Below are 25,049 nucleotides of genomic sequence, written 5' to 3' on the forward strand. Positions count from 1 at the left end.
TCCTATCCCTCAGGATTCCCTCCAACAAGTGGTGTTAGGCAAGGATCAGTGTTGGAAGCTCTACTGTTTATAATACGTATAAATGATTTGGATGAAAATATGGGGTGTCCGAAGAGTAAGTTTGCAGACAATATGAAAATTGGTGGAGTTGTGAATAGTGAAGAAGGTTGTCAAAGGATATAACGGGATATAGATCAGTGGGAAAATTGGGTGGAGAAATAGCAGAGTTTAATCTGGTCAAGTGTGAGGTGATGGATTTTGGAAGATCAAATGCAAGAACAAAATATATAGTAAATGGCAGGACCTTAGGAAAATTGATATACAGACTGGTCATGGGGTGCAAGTCCATATCTCTGAAAGTGACAACACAAATGAATAAGACTGTAAAGGCAGTGTCAGCATGCTTGCCTTTATTGGTTAGGACATTAAGTATAAAAGTTGGCAAATCATGCTGCATCTGCATAAAACTTCAGTTAGATCACATTTGAAATATTGTGTGCCGTTCTGGTCACCACTCTATTGGAAAGATATGGAGGCTTTGGAAAGAGTGCAAAAGAGATTTATCAGGATACTTCCTGGATTGGAGTGTATTGGTTACCAGGAGAGGTTGAACAAACCAAGGTTGTTTTTACTGGAGCATCAAGAGGCTGAGGTGGCAACATAATAGAAATATATAAAATTATCAGAGGCACAGATGTGGGCATCTTCAGGGTAGCTGGGATGGAAATATCAAAAGCTAGGAGGTATAATATTAAAGTGAGAGAGGGAAAGCTTAATGCTTTAAGGTGAAAGAGCAGAAGTTTGAAGGAGATGTGTGCAGCAAGTTTTTTTTAATGTGAGGGTGGTAGGTGTCTGGAAGGCATTCCAGGAGGAGATGGTAGAAGCAGGTACACTAAGAATATTTAAGAGCTATTTAAATAGGCATGTGAATCAGCAGGGAATAGAGCAACACAGACTATATGAAGGCAGACGGGATTGACTTAGAATGGAATCATGGTTGGCACAGACATGGTGGGCCGAAGGGCCTGTCCTTGTGCTTACTGTACCATGAATTAACGTTAACATGGAATGTTCAACTTCCCAAATATATGACCCAAAGTGAATGCATAAAGGGAAGGAAAGTTTTGAAGTGAACTTAAGTTGTGTGCCATTGGCATCAGATATGGTTAAATAATCAGATTTTTAAATAAACACAGAAAGTGTCACTGCTTATTGCTCCAATGTCATGCCCATTGCTTTAAGAAGTTATTGTGACTGATTTGAGCAGACAACAGTTTCAATCATTACACCCACTGATTACTACTTGATGATTCTGGGGTAGGAGTATAAGGGAATGATGAAGTTATAATATTTTCATTTCCTTGAGAAGCATTTTAAACTAATGTTTAACCTTTTCCATTCCCATTCAAAGTGAAATGATTTAACATGTTTCATTTGAAAACATCATAGGGTGTCCTGGTGAATCTCTTTAATGTGCCTTGTCCCAAGAAGGCAAGCACAGCTCCTCAATGTAGCAGCTAATAGTCCAATATTCAGTTGCTGTTGCAATCAATACACATTCTGTTTATTAATGCAAAAAAAATGCCCGATCAGGTTGCATGACCCAAAAGATTCTAGTGCAAATCTTCCACTTGTTTCAAATTCTTAATGGATCTAGATTAATTTAGTCAGGTTTTTTTTTAATGGCAGTTTCAGAAATTTCACCACAGTCAGCTTTTTTAAAATACTTTCTCAAAGACTGTGTCTTTTTTTTACCTCTTAGATCTGACACCACAATATTGTCTTCTCGTTCTGCTATTTGCGAAGCCATGCCCAGAATCAACTCATCTACCTTCTGTGGTTTTTCGAAATGTAGAATCTAGCAACAGGTAAACAACAAAACTTGCAAATAAATGTGCGAATAAATCAACCAACAAAGATCAAATAAACATCCTTAAAAGTAGGTGAACAGTTGTGAAAATATGTAAGTAGTATACTTTGGGTTGCATGTTGGTAGAAACAGATAGTGGAAGATTTTTTTCTGCTCTAATCCCGACCCACCCCTAACATTAGCACAAAACAAATGGGTTGCTTTTGTTCACTAATTATCCTGTTCAGTAATTATTTGCAGACTGTGGGAATTGCTCGTAAGGCAATTCCATAAAGCCAACTCCCTATTGCCATTAGGGTCATTGGTGACAACAGAGTTTGCTTGGCCAATTCAGATGGTTTTTTTAGAGTCAACATCATTACTGTGGATGTGAAGGGTAATAAGGGTACCAGGTTTCCCATCCCAAAAGGCATCAGAGAGTCAGTTGATTAATACAGAAGTGTTGTGATTGGTATTAGATTAGATTCCCTACTGTGTGGAAACAGGCCCTACAGCCCAACAAGTCCACAACAACCCTCCGAAGAGCAACCCACCCTTCTCTAACTAATGCACCTAACACTACGGGTAATTTAGCATAGCCAATTCACCTGACCTGCACATCTTTGGACTGTCGGAGGAAACCCACACTGACATGGGAAGAACGTGCAAACTCCACATAGTCAGTCGCCCAAGGCTGGAATCAAACCTTGGACCCTGGTGCTGTGAGGCAGCATTGCTGACCACTGCAACACCGTGCTGCCCAAAGCAAGTCGAGGTTCCTCCGAGATTTACTGGTATTGATCTTTATTCCAGATTTAACTAAGTTAATTTAAGTTTTGTATTTGCCATATTGGAATGTGAGTTCATGGCCCAACATTATTACTCCATTTCTCAGGATCCTAAGTTCAGTAACATAACTACTGTGCTGTTGTACACACACAATAATGGCTTGCTTAAGACCATCAAGATCTCATTGAGATTGTAGGCAACATCTTAGAACTTTGCAGTGGACAAGAATGAAAAATGAGCTCTGAAGTCACGATCAGAAATGACAGTATTCTCACAAGAGAAGGCCTGGATTTCAAAGTGTCAAAGCCCACCCTTCCAAATGTATCCCAAACAATGTTTAAAATAATGTAATTATACAAGATTATAGTTTATGGGTAGGCATAATGTCACTGGACTCTTTATCCAGAGGCCCACACAAATAATTTGGAGTCATGATGTTAGGGCTGCCCATGGCTAAAGCAGCATAAAGCAGCTGAAAGTAGTTCTCAGTTGATATAAAATGGCTGGGGAAGATATTTAGCTGAAATAGCAGCTTGCAACTACCTGCAGTTTCAAATCAAAGTATAAGTTCGAGTATTCAAGGTAATGAGCTACAGATAACACAAAGGGTCCTCTGAAATATACAATGAAATTTGTTACACAAAACAGATGTAGACGCTTGTGCAGAGAACTATGGCGGAGCTACTCATAGTAACATATTGTATGGCATAGCAAAGCATAGTCATGTCAAGCCATGTACTGGATACAGTAATATAACAAAGAATAGCCACCTATCAAATATCAAACTGGAGTTTTAAATGTACAGCCATTATGGGATATAACTGTGAAAGTTCAGTTGAAGGCAGGTTGAGAGATACCTTCTTATCAGCAAGGGAGTGCTGTTTGGAATGTTGTTGAACAAGACATTGTGAAAGCCCCAGGATAACTGAGAAGGGAGTCCTTTAAACAATATAGATCATGGGATGACCGAAAGCTGTCCAAAGACTGATCGTGCAGTCACATGATTAACCTGATTGGATGTGCAGGTAATCAGTTGATAATAACATTCATTTTTGTAACAGCCAAAGGCAGGCTAAAAGTTGATTTAAAGAAAGTGTATGTTTTTTTCCAATGGAGACGTCCCTGGACTGCCAGAAGGGTTCTCCCCACCGGCATAAAACAACAAACCTCTTTGACAGCAAAGTGCGCCTGAGTGTCAAGTGATTCATCCAGTCAATCCATCCCCAAACACGTGCTCAAATTCCACTTTGGCAATTGCTAGAATGTAGATCCAATTAATGAATTTAATTCATAAAACTCTGAAGCTGAACGCAGGACTCAGTCAAAAATAGTAGCTTTGAGTTGAAAAGTGCGGTGCTGGAAAAACACAGCCAGTCAGGCAGCATCTCAGGAGCAGGAGAGTCGACATTTCGGGCATAAGCCCTTCATCAGGAATCGGGCTTATGCCCAAAATGTCAACCCTCCTGCTCCTCGGATGCTGCCTGACCTCCTGTGCTTTTCCAGCGCCACACGTTTTGACTCTGACTCTCCAGTGTCTGCAGTTCTCTTTTTTTTTCTAACAGTAGCTTTGAAACTATTACTGGTGACCATAAAAACCAATTGAATTTGTTTGTTTAGGGAAGGCAATATGTTGTCCTTAACTGGTCTGACCTACATTTATATGACCACTAGGCATCCACAAAGTGCGTTATAAACAATGAAATACTTGTATAGCGTAGTCATTGTGGTGATGCAGGAAATGGGTAGATTTTCTGAGCAGAGCAAGCTCCCACGAACATTAAGGAGGTAGTGACTGGATAAATCTGTTTTCATTGAAACTATTGACTGAGTGATAAATATTGGCTTGGAGACTTTGAAAACACCTGTTTTGCTGCAGAATGCTTGAAACAATCTTCTGTTTCGCTACAAAATATTTGTTAATATGCTTTTGGCATTTGCTGGACGAGGCAGACTGTGCCTGAGTTTAATCTCTCACTCAGCAATTCCAACAGATTGGTATTCGACCAGTACTGTACACTGCAGTTGTCAGCCTTTGTGGATTATTTCACACAGCAGTGCTTTGGAGGTTCAATGTTGGATTGTGATAGACAAGGTCAGAAGTCACACGATGCCAGGTTATAGTGCAACAAGTACCTGACGAAGCGCTCCGAAAGTTTGCAATTTCAAATAAACCTGTTGGACTATAAACTGGTGTCGTGTGACTTCTGACTTTGTTCACATATCAACACATTGTATTCCATCTGTTTCACGGTAATTTTACAGTGTCGCTCCTCAGATGTGCAGACTTACAAAATTCAAGTTCACAATTTGTCAGGGTTGAATTTAATGTTACACCATTCTGTGACTGCTCTGTTACCATACCTCTCTATTCCAGAAGTTATTGCACACTCGAAGGGCTGGCATTTCTCCAACATTAGTTGAAAAACTTTGAAACTGGCAGTCTTTGTTCCTGGAAAAGTCAAATAAAAGCTGGTATTTGGCGTCACAGTAAATTTCAGAGCTGTTTATGCAACTCGCTTACATATGACATGAAAAGAACTGGAATTTAGGAATTCTGTATGATGAAATTAAACTAAAATTTTTTTTTTGCCATTCTGGGAGTATATGGTACAGTGAAAATGCATTTAACGACTAAACATGGTTAAAGGCAAAGGTGCTGTAGTCCTACCCGCTCATTATAGAGAGACAGCTGGTGATGGTTTAATCTGAAGGTCACCATGCCTCAGGTAAGGGGAGAGGCTGAGAAGGACAGTCCTTCAGGATAAGCTCAGCCACTGCCTGATGCTGGAGTTTAACCTAAACTGTTAGCATTACACTGCTCTACAAACCAGCCATTCCAGCCAACTGAACTAATCAACCCCTAAACTAAACATAGTAATTCATCTCTGTCAACAGTTTTACAACAGAGATAGGCATGAAGAACGTCCAAAACTGTTTCACAGATAATCAATTATTTTTGAGGTTTCATTTCTGTTCTTTGGTTAGATTAAATTCCCTACAGTGTGGAAACAGGCCATTTGGCCCAACACCGACCCTCCAAACTGACCACCCAGACCCATTTCCCTCTGACTAATGCACCTACCACTCTGTGCAATCTAGCATGGCCTATTCACCTAACCTGCTCATCTTTGGACAGTGGGAGGAAACCCATGCAGACACAGGGAAAATGTGCAAACTCCATACAGACAGTAACCAAAGCTGGAATCGAACCTGGGACCCTGGTGCTGTGAGGCAGCAGTGAGCCACCATGCTACCCTTTACAGAAATGTAGACACAATGTTGCTACCACACCAAAATTACTGAAATTTGTTTTGGTGAAGTTGCCTGAGGAACCCGCAATGACTAAGACTCTAAAAGAACTCCAAAACACATCAAAGGATCTTTTACAACCACAAACTGAGAGAAAACAGATTCCTGGCTTAAGATCTCATTGGTGCATTCTATTTTCTTTTGTACTGCAATGAAATGGCATCTTACGTTTAGGTGATTAAGTATGAGACCACTTAAGAAGCATAATCAACTCAATTGGACTATTGTCAGAGATCACAGACTTTTATACCATCAAACTAATACTTGACCTTAAATAATTTCTATATTATTTACGCAAATTAAATTTAAGGTTTTGTCATAGTGGATGAAATGCACTGGGCCGCCTGTAAAAATACAGAGAAATATTAAATTTTCTTCTTTATCACCTCATGTAGACACCTGGTGGAACCAAGGAGTTGATTATTCGGATAGCAGCTGACTGAAATTCGGGTGAGATACCAGGATCGACCTGCTTCTTATAGCCTGAAACACAGGTGGAAAAAGTAAAGGTGTTAGTCATTACTTCCTAAAAATGTATGGGATTTTAAAAAAAAACTAATTGCCCCATGGAGTTACCATGCAACCATAAACCATACTGACCATCATATTTGCTTCCATTCTGTCCAATGAAGGCTGGCAGCCACTCATAAAATACAATATTCTGCACAAGATAAGGAAACAGTGTCAACCAGGTGGTCTTCAATGTAACAGCACATCCTCAGCACGATCTGTTTGTTGTGAGATAAGCCTGTACTACAAAAATGGATTTTCACCTTACTCGCTGGCTTTGCATTAGAGTTTGAAGAAATTAAATACCATGCAATTCCATCTGTTCCAAAAAATGCCACACAATCGCATCTTACCTTTCAGACTAAAATGAGATTTGCTGACATGATTTTTAGTTGAATAGAGATAGATCACACTCAAATCAAACTGCCCTGAAGATAATCTAATCACCGCAGTCTAACAGTCTGAGAATTGGTTCCAATGAGAGCATGATGTGGATCTGCCATAGGAAATTCAAATGTTCATTCAGGCCAAGAAAGTGCTGCTGAATTTTATCAGTTATGTTATCTTGTAGCATCAGTCTTGCATCTCAAATAGATTAGCCTCAATGCTATCACTTCCTCAGTATTATTTGTCTAAAACCAAAACTATTCCTACAGTCTCAAGGACCCTTCCTGAAGGCACATTTGGAGCTGAGGAAGCTGGACGGTGGGTGGGACGCCTGATTTAATTAGGGGAGGAAGGCACAAGGACATGTTTGCTGTCCCACAAATGCAAATGATGCCTTTAAATGGGAAATTAATGCCAGTCATGTTCACTAATGGGCTCCAAATTGGCAGGCATCCTTAAAAAGCATTTAGTGTCTCATCAAGGGATCCATGTCTGAGAGGGGTCCATTGAGAACCAACATTCTGCACTTGGCCATTATTTCCCCATTCTGCTTGTGACCACTCACCTGTGACCACTCACCTGTGACCTGCTCAATCACTGATATAACAGCTGCCATTAGTGATGCCTTGTGCAATGGGTGATATGTTATTGCCCAGCAACTATCGATGGGTGGCATGTCCACTCTGGGGCTGGTCCTTGATTGCTGGCTAGGCCGGCTGTTGGCTACTTAAATTGCTTCTCTCATAAGGTGATGAATCTGTGAAATTCACTAGCCCAGAGTGTGGTGAATCCCAGGACCTTGAGTAAATTTAAAGATGATGTGGAGATGGCGATGTTGGACCGGGGTGGACAAAGTTAAAAATCACACAACATCAGGTTATAGTCCAGCAGGGTTACTTGGAAGCACTAGCTTTCGGAGTGCTGCTCCTTCATCAGGACAGCTACCTGATAAAGGAGCAGCATTCCGAAAGCTAGTACTTCCAAATAAACCTGTTAGACTATAACCTTGTGTTGTGTATGTGATTTTTAAACTAAATTTAAAGAGATAGACAAATTTTTCAAGTTTAAGGGGCTATAGAAAGCAGGCAGAAAGTGAAGGTGAGGTTGAGATGAGATCAGCCACGATCATATTGAATGGTCTATCTCAAGAGGCTGACCTGCCTGCTCCAGCTCCTAGTTCTGATCTGATGTTCTTAAATACTTGGCTGGGACTTAACATAGAAGGCCTTCCCTCAATGAGGCAATGCAGGTTCTTAACAGTTCTCCACCTAGCAAACAAGACCCCAGTTGCCTGGACTCATACAATTAATTTATAATCCCATGGGGAGATTGGGCTAGACAGAGTTCCACTGAAATATATCCCTGTAACAATAGATTACATATCCCTTTAACTCGGGAACCAAGGCAAATTAATTGTTTTCAGAACGCCAGCCCATTTTGGTTGCTATTCTATTGTTCATTAGGGGATTGAAATTTCACATACACAAGATGTAAGACAGAGATTGTTGTGGTATCGTCCTGATTGCTGATACCCGCATCTCACAGTTTCTGTTACCTGGGTTTCAGAGCGAAGAGATTTGTGCCACCTATTCTCCTTTGTCAATTCTTTGTCCAGGGTCTACCCGTGGTAGGATAGACTCTGTTGGACTACAGAGTCTTCAGAGAAGAGACATTGTTCTTCAGTAACAGGGTGGTTTATTGCAATACATACAACTGACAATTAAGTTAGCCATTATTACTTGGACTCTCAGGAACTATACAAAACACAACTTCATCCTATGAAGGTTAGGATAAAACCTCCTGTCTCTGCCCATAAACTGTGAATGACATCCACAAAATAAGTGGAGCTCGATGTAACATGAACATGAACTATTTCGGAACCATTATCTTGTACAACAAAACTGAATGCAAATTAATGTTGCATGTAAGCTAACAGACACTGACAGTTTGGTTAATATCTCACTCCAGTATGAAGCAAAGTTGCTTTTAAAACTGAACAAAACAATACATTTTAAATCCAATCTTATTCAAAGAAGTCCAAATCATTCAGTACCAAGCTGAACTAATATGCGTTATAATCACAATGAAGGTGTCTATTTTCTTTACATCAAATGATGGTTTTTAAAAGTTTCTTTTCTCACAAAACAAAACTTCTATAGGTAAGTGCTGCTCTAACAACAACACTCAAGATGCTTGACACCATCCAAGACAAAGCAGCCCACTTGATTGGCACTACATCCACAAATATCTGCTCCCTCCACCACCAATGCTCAGTAACAGCAGTGTACATTATCCACAAGATACACTGCAGAAATTCACCAAGTCAGCAGCATCTTCCAAACCCACGATATTTCCATCCGGAAGGACAATGGCTGCAGTTATGGGAACATCACAATGGGCAAATTATCCTCCAAGTCACTGACGATCCTGACTTGGAAATATATTACTGTTCCAGGGTTGAAATTATGGAATTCTCTCCATAATGGCATTGTGGGTCTACTTACACCCTATGGACTGCAGCAGTGCAAGAAGTCAGATCATTATCACCTTTTCAAGGACAGCCAGGCCCGGTCAATGATGACAACATCCTGTGAATTAATTTTAAACTTCAATATGAAGCCCAGCAAGGAATCCTGGCCTTGAAGTGAAGGCCAGTGAGGACTCCTGGCTTCAGGTGGAGCCTAGTGAAGACTCCTGGGATCAAGGTGAAGCCTAGAGAGGAGTCCTGGCCTTGAAATGAAGGCTAGCACAGACTCCTGGCCTTGAGGTGAAGACTAGTGTGGACTCCTGGCATTGAGGTGAAGCCAAATGCAGACAACTGGCCTTGAGGGGAAGCCTAGCATGGACTCCTGGCCTTAAGGTGAAGCCTAGCATGGACTCCTGGCCTTGAGATGAAGCCTAGCATGGACTCCTGGCCTTGAGGTGAAGGCCAGCATGGACTCCTGGCTCCAAGGTGAAGCCTAGGGCAGATTCCTGGCCTTGAATCATAGAATCCCTACAGTGTAGAAACAGGCCGTTCAGCCCAACAAGTCCACAATGACCCTCCAAAGAGTAACACATCCAGACCCATTCCCCTATCCTACATTTACCCTTGACTAGTGCACCTAACCTACACATCCCTGAATGCTATGGGCAGTTTAGCATGGCCACTTATCCTGCACATCTTTGGATTGTGGGAGGAAACCAGAGCAGAACGCGCCAACCCCACACAGACAGTTGCCCGAGGCTGGAATTGAAGCCAGGTCACTGATGCTGTGAGGCAGCAGTGCTAACCACTGAGCCACGATGCCGCCTGAGGTGGATCTTCATCTGTTCTATCTGCTTTTTTTCCCTCTTTCTCTGCTTTAGAAGGACTGTAATGCTTTATTTCTTTATTTTTAAAATTTATACTGAAGATTTTGTACCTCGGCACCTCTGCACCTAAGACACGGTGACTTTGTACACCTTTCACTGCAACCTTGTGATTGAGTATGTGTGATAATAAAACCTAATTCGCATTGGAAATGAGCCACAAGAATACAAATGAGCAGCACCTCTGTAGTTGTAAGTTACCTGGAAAACGGCAATGACTTGCTTTCGAGCTCTCTGGAATAACTCTTCATCGGAGTAATTGGGATTCATATCTTTAAACGAGCGAGCCAAATAATTGTGATATCGCAGCCAGACGATGCTTTCCGCCTGGAGAAAGGGACTTTCATTTGCTCGTGCGTTTCCAAAATCTTTCAGAAAGTAACACAAAAAGACATGTTGTGAAGAATAGGCAAAACTTTATCACTAATTTCTTTCCCATCATCGAGTCTTTCGTCTTAGATTTTATTAAACCTTATCCAGATGTTGTAAAGTCATGGAGGTGAACAGCATGGAAACAGACCCTTCGATCCAACTAGTCCATGCCAATCAGATATCCTAAATTAATCTAGCGCCATTTGCCAGCACTTAGCCCATATCCCTCTAAATGCCTCCTATTCACATATCCATCTAGATGCCTTTTAAATGTTGTAACTGCACCAGCCTCCACCACTCCCGATGGCAACTCATTCCATACACTTGCGGCACGATGGCACAGTGGTTAGCACTGCCGCCTCACAGCGCCAGGGACCTAGGTTCAATTCCCACCTGAGGCAACTGACTGTGTGGAGTTTGCACGTTCTCCCCGTGTCTGCGTGGGTTTCCTCCGGGTGCTCCGGTTTCCTCCCACAGTCCAAAGATGTGTGGGTCAGGTGAATTGGCCATGCTAAATTGCCCGTAGTGTTAGGTAAGGGGTATATGTAGGGGTATGGGTGGGTTGCGCTTCGGCGGGTCGGTGTGGACTTGTTGGGCCGAAGGGCCTGTTTCCACACTGTAAGTAATCTCATCTCACTTAACATCCGCTATATGGAAAAGTTGCCCCTTAGGTTCCTTTTATATCTTTCCCCTCTCACCCTAAACCTATGCCTTTTAGATGTGGGCTCCCCTACCATGGAGCAAAGACCTTGTCTGTTCACCTGATCTATGTGCCTCATGATTTTATCAACCGCCATGAGGTCATCCCTCAGCCTCCTACGTTCCATGGAAAGAGGTCCCAGCCTACCCTGCTTCGCCTTACAATTCACACCTTCCAGTCTTGGCAACATCCTTGTAAATGTTTTTTGCACTCTGTCCAGTTTAAAAGTCACCCAGACTTCATATGCTCATATATTCTGCAACTGGATCCCAATGGTGAAGAAGCACTTGAGTGGCTGTTTATTTAAAACATTTATTTCCAGGAAATGGATGTCACTGGCTCAGTCGGTATTGTTTATCCCCAAATTGCTCAGAGAGCAGTTATGAATCAATTGCATTGCTGTGGGAGTCACATGTTAGAGGCAAAAAAAACTGCAGATGCTGGAATCCAAGGTAGATAAACAGGAGGCTGGAAGAACACAGCAAGCCAGGCAGCATCAGGAGGTGGAGAAGTCGACATTTTGCGTGTAACCTTTCTTCAGCACTGACGGTGGGTGTGGGGGGAGCTGCATGTAAAGCGGGTGTTTGGCGAACCTCTCCCTAAATTTACGTTTAGTCTCCCCGAGTGTAAAGAAGACCGCATTGGGAGCACCTGATGCAGTAAGCTAGGTTGGAGGATAGTCGGGCGAACCTCTGTCTCACCTGGAAGGACTGGGTGGAGGTGAGGGGGATGGTGTACCAGCAGGTTTTGCATCTTTTCCGGTTGCAGGGGAAGTTACATGGGAATTCAGGAGAGTTGGCGGGGAGGGTGGTGCAAACCAAGGACTGTGGAAGGGAACAGTCCTCGCAGAAGGCAGAGAGAGGTGGGGAGGAGAAGATGTTCTTGATGATGGGGTCTACTTGGAGTTGGCAGAAGTGTTTAAAGATGATGTGTTGGATGCAGAGACTATTGGGGTGGAAGATGAGGACAATGGGGACACTGTCTTTATTGTTGTGTTGAACAGTCCCTCTTCAGTACCTACACAAGGACTGTGTCCCAACTATTCAGTTGGTGTATCATTGCAGCGTCCTACACCCAGGCTGAACTGGAGCAGTTCATCAACTTTGCCCACAACTTCCACCCTGCCCTCAAATTCACTTGGTTCATCTTGGACACTTCCCTCCCCTATCTTGACCTCTCCATTTCCATCTCCAGTGACAGTCACCAGACGGGCGTTTACTATAAACCCACAGACTCTCACAATGACCTGGACTACACCGCCTTCAATCCAGTATCCTGCAAGAACTCCACCCCGTTCTCCCAATTCCTCCGCCGCACCTGCTTGGACGAGGAGACTTTCCACTCTCAAGCATTCCAGATGTCCACCTATGTTGAACAATATGCTTTTCCTCCCTCCATCACCCAGACAGTCCTCCACTGTTCCACTGCTCTAAATCAACCCCCCCCAACGTAATAAAGACAGAGTTCCCCCTTATCCTCACCTACCACCCCAATAGTCTCCACATCCAATGTATCATCCTTAAACACTTCCGCCAACTCCAACTAGGCCCACCACCAAGAATATCTTCTTCTCCCCATCTCTCTCTGCCTTCTACGAGGACCGTTCCCTTCCACAGTCCTTGGTTTGCACCACCCTCCCCGCCAACCCTCCAGAACTCCCAGGTACCTTTCCCTGCAACCGGAAAAGATGCAAAACCTGCTGGCACACCATTCCCCTCACCTCCACCCAGGTCCCCAAACAGTCCTTCCAGAGATTCACCTGCCTCTCTTCCAACCTATTTTACTGTATCAGGTGCTCCCGATGTGATCTTCTTTACATCAGGGACACCAAACGTAGAGAATGGTTCGCCGAGCATCTCAGCCAGGCCTGCGGGGGCTGGTCAGACCTCCCAGCCACCGTTCATTTCAATTCCCCTTCCCACTCCCTTTCTGACATGACCATTCTTGGCCTCCTCCATTGCCACAATTAACCGCACTGAAAATTGGAGGAACAATACTTAATTTTCCACATGGGCAGCCCACAGCCTGGAAGACCCAACATTGAGTTCTCCAATTTCAAATAACCTCCCTTCACTTCACCCTACTCCCTGCCCAGCCCCTCCCCTCCCTTCCACTCCTCTCTCTGCCACCAACCAGATTCATACCTCCCATTGACCAACAAGGTCGAACCCTCTACCTGTCTTCACCTGTCCCCACTTCACCACCCTGCCCCCGTCAGCCCCCATAGGTTCAACAAATTTATTTAGAAAAGAAATGAGAATGAAAGTGAATTTAAGAACCCAGATGACTCACCTAGTGGTCTTTGGCAACCCTACCTGGTGGCCCTATGCAGTCAGCTGTCTAAGTGGCTTTTTATTGCTGTGTGGGTGATGCTGAATGGGTGAAATTCATCTGGGACATGGTGCATCACTGATTTTGACCATTCCAATATTAATATACAAACATACAAATTAAGAGCAGGAGGAGGCCATTCAGCCCCTTGACCCATAGACCCACCCCCAGTCCTGGAGAAGGGTTATACACAAAACATCGACTTGCCCACCTCTTGATGCTGCCTGGCTTGCTGTGTTCTTCCAGCATCCTGCTTGTTTACCTTGGGAGTCACACACGTAGCCCAGACCAGGTTAAGACAGCAGTTTCCTGCCCTAAAGGGCATTAGTGAACTAAATGGATTTTTCCTGATAATTGTCAGAGGATCCATGGTCATCATTAGACGCTTAATTCCAGATATTTGTTGAATTCAAATTCCACCATCTGCCATGGCAGGAGTTGAACCCAGGTCCCACAGTCATTACTTGGGTCTCTAGGATTAATTGTCTAGCGATAATGTCACAAGGCCATCACCTTTCCCTTAACAGGGCTGGAATTTCTGTCTCCCACACCACCGACAATTCCACCCCTCCCCACCCCACATCACAGAATTATAGAATTGTTACTCTAAAGGGTGCTGATATTCGGTCTACTGTGTTGGCACCAGCTCATTAAATGAGCCAATCTCCTGCTTTTACCCATACCCTTGCACATTATTTTTATCCAAATGCTCTCTTGAATGTCTCAATGGAACCTGCCTCCACTATAATTCCAGTGCTTACCCTAACTACTCGCTCGTTGAAAAGGTTTCTCTTCATTTCACTCTTGCTTGTCTTGCAGATCCTGTTAAATCTACGCCCTCTTATTCTTGCTCATTTTACGAATTGAAACCGTTTTTCTCCCTGTTTACTCTATCTGGCCCATTCATGATTTTTGTCCACAGTCTCCTCCCACCTCTAATAATCTGCAAATTATTCCCATGCAACACCAGGTATCATTTCCTGTAATGAAAAATGGGAAATGCAAACAGATATTGGTTATGAACCCGAGTATTTTACTGAGGAATCGAACTAGTTACCGTAAAGTCCCTGAAGTCCAGTCTTTTTGGCGACAGGATCTGCCATTTTCCACAAACGTATCAACCCAGTACTTGGCCTCGGTAACAAACCGCCTGAGGAAGTGTCCAAAAGCCCATCAGAAAATGTACGCAGGGCGTCACTCCAAGAATGGGATGACCCATAGATGGAGCTTCCATCAATCCATGTAGTGACATGGTTTACCTGAAAAAATACCAGGGATGAGACGGATGTCAGTTAATGATAATATAACTAGTTAGAACAATATAGTGCCTTTATCATTCATACTTAAAGCTGCTTCACAGGAGCATTACGAATTAAAGTATCACATTGACCTACATGATGAGCTAGGCGAAAGTGGGTACTGCAGATTCGAGTCAAGATTAGAGTGGTGCTGGAAAAGCACAGCAGGTCAGGCAGCATCCGAGGAAAATTTCCTGCTTTCCCAGCTCCACTCTAATCTTGACTACATGTTGAGATGCTGGGACAGAAGACCAAAGGCTTGGTCAAAAAGTGTACACCTTTTAAGGTGTGCTTTTGAAGTGCAAGACAAGATGCAGAGGTGGAGGGAGTACATTCCTGAGCTCGGAGCACAGGCAACTGAAGGTACACCATCAATAGTAGGGTGCTTTATAATTGTGGACACTCAAGAGGAGGGCAGAAATATCAGAAGGTTGTCGGGCTGGAGGGTTTTATAGATATAGAGAGTATTAAGGCCTGAGAGGGATTTGAAATCAAGAAAGAAAATTTTAGAATCAAGCTGGCTTTGCATTCTTATCTCCATATGAACCCGATATCCCTGACCTAGAGGAAAAAGTGCTACCAATTGAGACATAGCTGAATTATGTATAATCTGGTCAAAAGGAATTAGAGCTAATCCCAGTAAGGCTGCATTTGTAGATTATGTCAACTTTTGGTCACTAATCCAAACGCAAGAGAGACATTAATGCACTGAAAGGTAATGATAGTAATGAGCATGGTGTACAGAAACAGACCCTTCGGCCCAACTCATTCGTGCCAACCAGGTTTCCCAAATTAAACGAGTCCCATTTTCCTGCGTTTGGCCCTTATCCCTCTAAACCCTTCCTATTCAACCACCTGTCCAAATGTCTTTTAAATGTTGTAATTGTACCCACTTCTACCACTTCCTCTGGCAACTTGTTCCATGTACAAACTACCTTCTGCGTGAAAAAGTTGCTACTCAGCTCCCTTTTAAGTCTTTCCGCTCTCACCTTAAACCTATGCCCTCTAGTTTTGGACTTGCCTCTCCGAGGGAAAAGCTATTCACCTTATCTGTGCCCCTCATGATTTTATAAATCACTATACAGGTTAGTGTAAGACTGCAGAGTTATAACTGAAAACTAATGAAACCTGGTCCCTTTAGCATTGAAAGGGGATAACTACACCAAGATCTTACAGACTGGCAAATAGGACAGCACATCGCATACAAAGGCTGAGTTAAAAGATGACTTCCAAGTAAACTACAACAGAAGGAGATGTGGGTCGAAATCCTGGCACCTGTTTCCTAACAGCCTATCGGTGGACCTACAGCATGTAGAATGCAGAGACTCAACAAGGTGACTTCACCAGGACCTTCTCAAGGGCAAGTCAGATAGGCAATAAATGCTGGTCAAGTGAGCAACACCCACATCCTACGACAAAATAAATTTAATCTAAAATTCAAACAGCAAAAATATCAAGACAGAATGAGAATGGTTGTAGGATGTGTGAGGGCAGTAAAAATTATATTAATTATTTAGGGTGTAATGGATGTGATTATTTTTCTTAAATTGATATATATGGAATGATGAGCCTTCCTCATCCCCGATTAATGTGCTTTGAGCAAACTTTGCACTTTATTTATTTTGTATTTTTCCTCCATTACATTTATATCTCATTCTTCAGTTGAAGTGTCTCACAGGCTCCTGCCAACTTCTGCTCCATGAACAGTCAGTATTTGTTGGGGACCACCAAAAGAATAAAGCTTTGGCTTTTTAATTAACATGTGTAGCTAAGAATTATTCCCCTCAATCATTGCCCTTACCCACTTCCCACTAAGGGAATGGATGAGTGATAAAGTCATAGAGTCCTAGAGCATGGAAGTAGATCCTTTGGTCCAACCAGCCTACACTGACCATGTCCCCAAACTAAACTAGTCCCACTTGTTTGTGTTTGGCCCATATCCCTCCAAACCTTTCCTATTCATGAACTTATCCAAACGCCTTATAAACTTTGTAACTGTCCATCCATCCACCACTTTCTCTGGCGGTTCATTCCACAAACCAGTCTCTGTGTAAAAAAGTTGCCCCTCATTTCCTTTTTTAAATCTTTATCACCTCACCTTAAAAATATGTCGCCCGTCCTATGGAAAAGATCTTTGCCATTCACCTTATCTATGCCCCTCATGATTTGTATAGACCTCAACAAGGTCACCCCTCAACTACCTACGCTTCAATGAAAGAAGTCACAGCTTTTCCAGTCTGTGTTGTGGTTCTGTTCGCCGAGCTGGGAGTTTTTCTTGCAAATGTTTCGTCCCCTTTGTAGGTGACATCTTCAGTGCTTGGGAGCCTCCTGTGAAGCGCTTCACAGGAGGCTCCCAAGCACTGAAGATGTCACCTACAAAGGGGACAAAACATTTGCAAGAAAAACTCCCAGCTCGGCAAACAGAACCACAACAACGAGCACCCGAGCTACAAATCTTCTCACAAACTTTTTCAGTCTATTTTTACACCTCAAACCCTCCATTCACAGCAACATCCTGGTAAATCTTTTCTGACCCTGCCAATTTAATAACATCTTTCCTATAACAGGGCGAGGAGGACTGCATGCAGTACTCAAGAAGTGGCCTCACCTACAACCTATCCAACTTTAACATGAGATTGGGACTCAACAAGTGGAGAAATGCATCTCACACAGTTAAATCTGTTTTCTATATATTTAAAAACAAGAAGTGTGTCTTACTTGTTGGTCCAATGAATATGTGGCTCTCTGTCTATAACATACCTGCAATCGTGGGTTGTTGGGACTTTGGCCTGAACTTGTTGTCCACCGACCACGTTGGAATGGGAGCTGCACATCTCCTGTACAGTTGGGATCAAAAACTGTGTCTCCACAAGGAATCTGAATGTTCAGGAATTCAGCGGGACAACCAGACCCAGTTGCTTCCAAAATTTCATCAATGACATGAAACCCTGAAACAAAGTCGAAGAAAAATCATTGCAAAGGCTTCAGTCTAAAGAAAAATTATATTTCTTCCATTAAGTACATACAAAAAAACTCAGTGGGGGTGGGGTAAGAATTTGTTTGGGTGCAATAGGGCAGTGTTACAAGTGTGAGTATGAAGATTTAATCTGTTCAGTATTTCTGATGAAGTCATCAACATAAATATTATTTCTGGTGTTTAAACATAGGAGCATTAGAACTGCTCAACAAAACAAAACCAAAATCCATAATTCACCTCCTGATAGTCTCACATAATAGTGATAGTAGAGTTATTGATGAACCATGGCAATAAACCTCCATCAACAGGTCTATAACATGATCAGATGTGAGCTGAGGAAAATCCTTAACCGTAGGAAACATAGGTCCAAACTCACATTTCTCCCATGCCTGCTAGAATGACCACATATTGCATCTCAAATTATTCACATAATATATTCAAAATCCTCATTTTCTGAAAGAAGTTGAAGTGAATTTTCATTTGAGTAAATCGATATTAGTTTCTCCCAGCATCTCCCTCGGCCTACCCTTCCATAGATTGGCCATTCTCTTGCTTATTTCTATTGCTGATCTTCAGCAATGCAAGGTGCAGATTTGTTATTGCACTCAGAAGTATTGGATTGTGTGCTGGGTGCATACTGGGGGAAATAAGGGTAACAAGGAAGATGACACACCCGAAAGAGCTTGCCTTGAGTTTCCCATACATTCACTACCCAGGCAATCCAAAATGTCCAGCTTCAGGAAATGGAAAACTGATCCAAACTTTTGAAAATCATTTAATAAAGGCAAAATGTTGTGGATGTTGAAAATCTGAAACTAACACAGAGAATGCTGGAGAAACTCAACAAGTCTGACATCATTTATGGAGAGAGAAACAGAATTAATGTCAAAAATAGTTGATGGCTTTTCAACCTTGCAGAAAAACAGAAGATAAAACATGCCTATATAAAAAAAAGATGTGCAATATATTTGATCTATACATGTTAATATAGAGTCACACAGCACAGAAACAGACCCTTTGGTCCAACTTGTCCAAGTCTTCCAAACCAAACTAGTCCCATTTGCCTGTATTTGGCCCCATATCCCTCTAAACCTTTCCTGTTCATGTACCTGCATCAATCACTTTGTCTGGCAGTTCATTCCACATATGTACCAGTCTCTGTGTGAACATTTTGCCACTCAGGTCCTTTAAAAATCATTTTCCTCTCACCTTAAAAATGGGGGGAGTCTTGAACTCCCCCCATCCTCGGGAAAAGATCTTGGCTATTCACCTTATCTATGCCCCTCATGATTTTGATCACCCCTCATCCTCCTACGTATACATTTGTCATATAGTAATTAATATGTGACATATATTTAAAATCCAGACTTACATAGGTTTGCACACCATTGTCACGGAAGAGTTTACCACAATATACTACAGAGCACTAGAATTCCAATCCCTATCTCTAATCAGATTTGTGGGCGGCACAGTGGCACAGTGGTTAGCACTGCTGCCTCACAGCGCCTGAGACCCGGGTTCAATTCCCGACTCAGGCGACTGACTGTGTGGAGTTTGCACCTTCTCCCCATGTCTGCGTGGGTTTCCTCCGGGTGCTCCGGTTTCCTCCCACAGTCCAAAGATGTGCGGGTCAGGTGAATTGGCCGTGCTAAATTGCCCGTAGTGTTAGGTAAGGGGTAAATGTAGGGGTATGGGTGGGTTGCGCTTTGGCGGGTCAGTGTGGACTTGTTGGGCCGAAGGGCCTGTTTCCACACTGTAAGTAATCTAATCTAATCTAAAGACTTAACCCATCACGATAGATCTCTTGGCCACACCATCATCGGGTTACTGTTGTTTCGTGATCGGAATGGGGTTAGGTATGTTTGGTGGCTCTCACACAGGAGCACTCTGATGTCAATGGACAAACTGCACTCAGGCAGAAACGGTCAGGAATAGATTTTCTGCCCTGAAGAACCACGAGCAGAGATGTCAGCCTTTGACAACGTTCTCACACAAAGGCTAAACCATGATCCTGTTAACAGATCGGTAATCGAGAGGGTGATGAGTGTAAACTCGGCTGTGGCATACCTCTGCATCAATTCAACAAATCCAGTAATTTATTTAGAAAATGAATTACAATTAAAGTAACATTAAAAGCCCAGATGATTAATCAATTTTAAAAGGGACGTAAGGGGTCATTTTTCCATGCAGACGGTGGTGCGTGTATGGAAAGAGCTGCCAGAGGAAGTGGTATAGACTGGTACAGCATTTAACAGGCATCTGGATGGATATATGAGTAGGAAGGATTTAGAGTGATATGGGCCAAATGCGAGCAAATGGGACTAGCTGGTCAGCATGGACGGGTTGGATTGAAGAGTCTGTTTCCATGCTGTACATCTCTATAGCTCTATGGCTTTAAATGCTGTTCAGTCAGTCAGCAGTCTGTGTGGCTCCTTATTACTGTGGGGACAGTGCTTAGGGTGAAATTCATCCAGGGTATAGTGCATCGCTGATTCTGATCACTCCAATATTAATATATAAAGATACAAATTAAGAGTAGGAGAAGGCCATTCTGCCCCATGACCCTGCTCTGCCAGTCAGTAAAATCAAATATGTGATTGTGATCTCAACTCCATATTTCGGTCTATGTCAGACAACCATGGATTCCTTTGCTCGTCAAGAATCTGTCAACCACTGCCTATGTTGGGGTCGTGTGTGAATCAGTTCTTCTGATTTCTTAGCTGCTATCTTTTTCCTCTTTACCTTCTTATTCATTGGAAAATTGACTGTGTGTATAATTTACAGCTGAGTTGCTGATTCATGTGCCCAATCTTATCAGGAATCCATAGCATGCGTGGAGACCAAATTCAGCCTTTATTCCAGTCTGTGCATACCCTTTCATCTCTGTAAACCTCACCCCCTTGAACGTGTCTGCATTTTACAACACTTCAAATGCTTCGGCTGTGAAGTGCTTTTGCAATTACTTAGCACCTTTCAATTAGTAATATGTCTCAGTATGCTTTATAGCAGCAATTATTCAAAAAGCCCTAGTCCTCAATGACCCTCTCTTTCACTGTTTTATGGGAAGAGACCGCCAAAGATTCACACCCTTTGTGAGAGAAAAAAAATCCTTGTCATCTCCATCCTAAGTGTGACGTCCCTTCATTTCAAACTTTGTCCCCTAGTTCTAGTCTCTCCCACCCAGTGGACGAAAGCCTATTGTTGTGTGCTTTGGACTGCCTAAGCTCTAAGCTCTGGAATGCACTCCCTACAATACAAGAGCAAGGAAGTCTTGTTGCATCCTTATAAAACAGTGTTTTGGACACTGATGGAATACTATGTGCAGTTCTGGTCACAACACTATCGGAAGGATACAATTGCAGTGCAGAAGGTGCAGAGGAGATTCATCATGATGTTACCTTGGGTGAAAAGTCTCAGTTATAGAGTCATAGAGTCATAGAGATGAACAGCATGGAAACAGACCCTTCAGTCCAACCCATCCATGCCGACCAGATATCCCAACCCAATCTAGTCCCACCTGCCAGCACCCAGCCCATATCCCTCCAAACCCTTCCTATTCATATACCCATCTAAATGCCTCTTAAATGTTGCAATTGTACCAGCCTCCACCACTTCCTCTGGCAGCTTATTTCATACTCGTACCACCCTCTGTGTGAAAACGTTGCCACTTAAGTCTCTTTTATATCTTTCCCCTCTCACCCTAAACCTATGCCCTCTAGTTCTGGAATCCCCAACCCCAGGGAAAAGACTTTGCCTATTCACTCTATCCATGCCCCTCATAACTTTGTAAACCTCTATAAGGTCACCCTTCAACCTCCAACGCTCCAAGGAAAACAGTCCCGTCCTGTTCAGCCTCTCCCTGTAGCTCAAATCCTCCAACCCTGGCAACATCCTTGTAAATCTTTTCTGAACCCTTTCATGTTTCACAACATATTTCTGATAGGAAGGAGACCAGAATTGCACACAATATTCCAACAGTGGCCTAACCAATGTCCTGTACTGTCACAGCATGACCTCCCAACTCCTGTACTCAATACTCTGACCAATAAAAGAAAGCATACCAAATGCTTTCTTCATTATCCTATCTACCTGCGACTCCACTTTCAAGGAGCTATGAACCTGCACTCCAAGGTCTCTTTGTTCAGCAACACTCCCTAGGGCGTTACTATTAAGTGTATAAGTCCTGCTAAGATTTGCTTTCCCAACATGCAGCACCTCGCATTTATCTGAATTAATCTCCATTTGCCACTTCTCAGCCCATTGGCCCATCTGATCAAGATCACGTTGTAATCTGAGTAACCCTCTTCGCTATCCACTACACCTCCAATTTTGGTGTCATCTGCAAACTTACTAATTGTACCTCTTAAGCTCGCATCCAAATCATTTATATAAATGACAAAAAGTAGAGGACCCAGCACTGATACTTGTGGCACTCCACTGGTCACAGGCCTCCAGTTTGAAAAACAACCCTCCACCACCACCCTTTGTCTCCTACCTTTGGATAGGCTGGGTTTGTTTTCCCTGGAGCAGAGGAGAGTGAGGCAGGGAATCTGATTGAGGTATGCAACGCAGATAGCGAGAATATTTTCTGCATTACATACTTGCCTAAGATCAAAGGGTATAAATTTAGGATGAGGAGTAAGTGGTTCAGAGGAGATCTGAAAAATAAATTTCACCCAGAAGGTAGCAGGAATATGAAATGTGCTGCCTGAGAGGGTGGTGGAGGCTGGTTCTCTTCCCACATTTAAGATGCATCTGGATGAGCATTTCAAAGGCCAGGGCATAGTATGGATCAAATACCGAGAAATTGAACTCGTGTAATTTGGTATTTGTCGGTGGGCAGAGACATGGTGGGTTAACGGCCTGTATCCATGCTGTATGACTCAATGAACCGTTCCACGTCTCTATCTCTCAGTCCTCCAAGAATATGCTCCTTCAAGCCTCCTTCTTTGATTAACACATTTGGCCATCTGTCTTCAGCAATTAGAATCACCAGAATTGTCACGATCAGCAGGTTGTCAGGTTTTTTTTTGGATAATTACAGCTATAAAGCACACTGGGACGTTTTACTACTGGAAAGGTGCTAAATAAATACAAAAGCACTTCACACCAAATAAGGTACATTTGAATTGTTGTGAGATGGGAAAGACATTCGATGGGATGAGGTGTGCAGAGTTGAGAGGGGTGTTGTGGAGGGAATGCAGAGATATGGATAGAGTATGTAAGGTCTCTTTGCGTGCTATGAATTCTTTATAAGATTAAACTATGTCCAAATTTATTTCCAGGTGAAGTCACAAAATATTTTGAAGTGATCTTACTGAAGAACAGCTTCAAGCATTTCACATGACACAAAGTCCTTTCAAAGGTAAAGACACTTGCTAATGGGCAAATACAGACGTAAATTATATACATAATGAGTTTCCAATAAAGAAGAAGGTAAACATGTAAAAAATGCCAGCCAAGAAACCAGGAGAACTGGTTCTCATATCAGCCACAATAAAAAGAACATGCACAGAACACAGATGTTAAAGATCTGAAATAGGACTGGGTTCAAGTCCCACCTCGCCAGATATCTCAACAGGTTGATTAGAAAAAACAACAATTTAGCATTAGAAAATGCTGAAAGCACTCTGAATTCTCCAAAGAAAGCAAGATCCTTTCCGTTCAAAGAGTTCTCATGTGTAAAAGCTTTATTCCATTATTCAGATGCTCAACATTTTAGCACTGAGCCCAAATGCATACTAGGACTAATGACTTTACTCAAGAAAATACTCAATCATTGCACATTCAGTGAAAATTGAGGTAGTCCTCAAATAACATGGCAGCTACAATCCTGAAACTCAGCACATTAAACAAGACCATGTTACCGGCCTGATTTGCCAAGGGTGCCTGACAAACATTCATACTTATAAACAGGATCGCATAAGGGGAGGTGATGGCTTAGTGATATTATCACCAGCCCATTAATCCAGTCACCCAGATAATTTCTGGAGACTCAGGTTCAAATCATGCCACTGCAGATAGACTGGTCCACATATGACTCCAGACCCACAGCAATGTGGTTGACTCTTAACAATTAAGGATGGCCAACAAATGCTAGTCCAGTCAATGACACCCTCGTCCATTAAATCAATTTAAAAAAACAAGGCTGTAATTTTAAAGATCTGACATACAATTGTTTCCTATATTTGAAAACCTCTCCTTTATGTTATCCCACATTGTGTTCTGACCTACATTAAAAATCCATCATGCATTCTTTTCGCAATGCGGAGGCTGACTGATTAGAAACATACATTCCCAAAGAAACCTATATAAAAGTTTGGGATACATTCCCAGAAGTCATCCAGACTAATCTGGCAACTTTCTAATGGAGTACCTGTTCCCGCACTATTTGGCGTCTCCTATACTCACTGTCCCTGGTTCACAAACAGGTTCATGAACTAACTGCACAGAGGCCAGTATCCCATCACCAAGTCACCCTTTATTTTCCTTTGCAAAGTGCATTGGCTGTGGCCTTAAGTTTTGACCTCTGGATGGGACTGCATTTGTTGTATGAGCATTCGTAAATTGAGGACACCCTCTATATTGAATAATGCCAACTCCATTCTCCCTACTAGGGGATCTTTGTCATTTATGGGTAACTTTTGTTGACATCTTTTATTGAACATTTGAAACAAGGTCCATTGACATGTAGGATTTGACATTGATTATTAAACACACGAAGAGAAAAAAAGATAGTGAAGGTGGAAACAGCTGAGTACAGAGACTTAGAAAAGAAACACTGCCCTCTGTGAGATAGGATGCCAATTATCCATTAAAAGTCACTCTAGCATTGTTAACATATCAGTGATCAATAAAATTCACACTATTGCAAATTAGGCATGTGTTATTGGAATAATAGAGAGCAAAATAAAATCCATATTAGGGTGAAACTGCATTATTTAAAACTGCATTAATTGCAGACTTTCTGGACGTATACCATTAGAATAATGGAAAGTAAAATAACATCCGTGTTATGACAAAACCATGCCATTTAAAAGGGCACTAATTGAAGACTACCTGCATCTTTAACTGACAACTTTCACATCCTGAGGAATTGCCATACCTTTTCACAGATTGTGAAGTAATTTTCAAATATAGACATTCAAGAATACAGCAGCCACTTCCACATGACTA

The 25,049-nt window shown here is 42.4% G+C and overlaps 1 protein-coding gene across 1 annotated transcript in view; it reads right to left on the minus strand.

Annotated features, from left to right (window-relative positions):
• The window catches only part of LOC132834849 (dual oxidase 2-like), a 114,759-nt gene that overhangs the window by 70,919 nt on the left and 18,791 nt on the right, over positions 1-25,049 (minus strand). Inside the window, exons 5-11 of the mRNA XM_060853926.1 lie at positions 17,657-17,844; positions 14,656-14,857; positions 10,397-10,563; positions 6,548-6,608; positions 6,334-6,430; positions 5,000-5,087; positions 1,756-1,858 (exon numbers count right to left, since the gene is read on the minus strand). Coding sequence (XP_060709909.1) covers positions 1,756-1,858; positions 5,000-5,087; positions 6,334-6,430; positions 6,548-6,608; positions 10,397-10,563; positions 14,656-14,857; positions 17,657-17,844 — 906 coding nt within the window. The remainder of the gene's footprint in view (positions 1-1,755; positions 1,859-4,999; positions 5,088-6,333; positions 6,431-6,547; positions 6,609-10,396; positions 10,564-14,655; positions 14,858-17,656; positions 17,845-25,049) is intronic.

The sequence above is a fragment of the Hemiscyllium ocellatum genome, chromosome 42 (genome assembly GCF_020745735.1).
Source record: "Hemiscyllium ocellatum isolate sHemOce1 chromosome 42, sHemOce1.pat.X.cur, whole genome shotgun sequence".
Lineage (NCBI taxonomy): Eukaryota > Metazoa > Chordata > Chondrichthyes > Orectolobiformes > Hemiscylliidae > Hemiscyllium > Hemiscyllium ocellatum.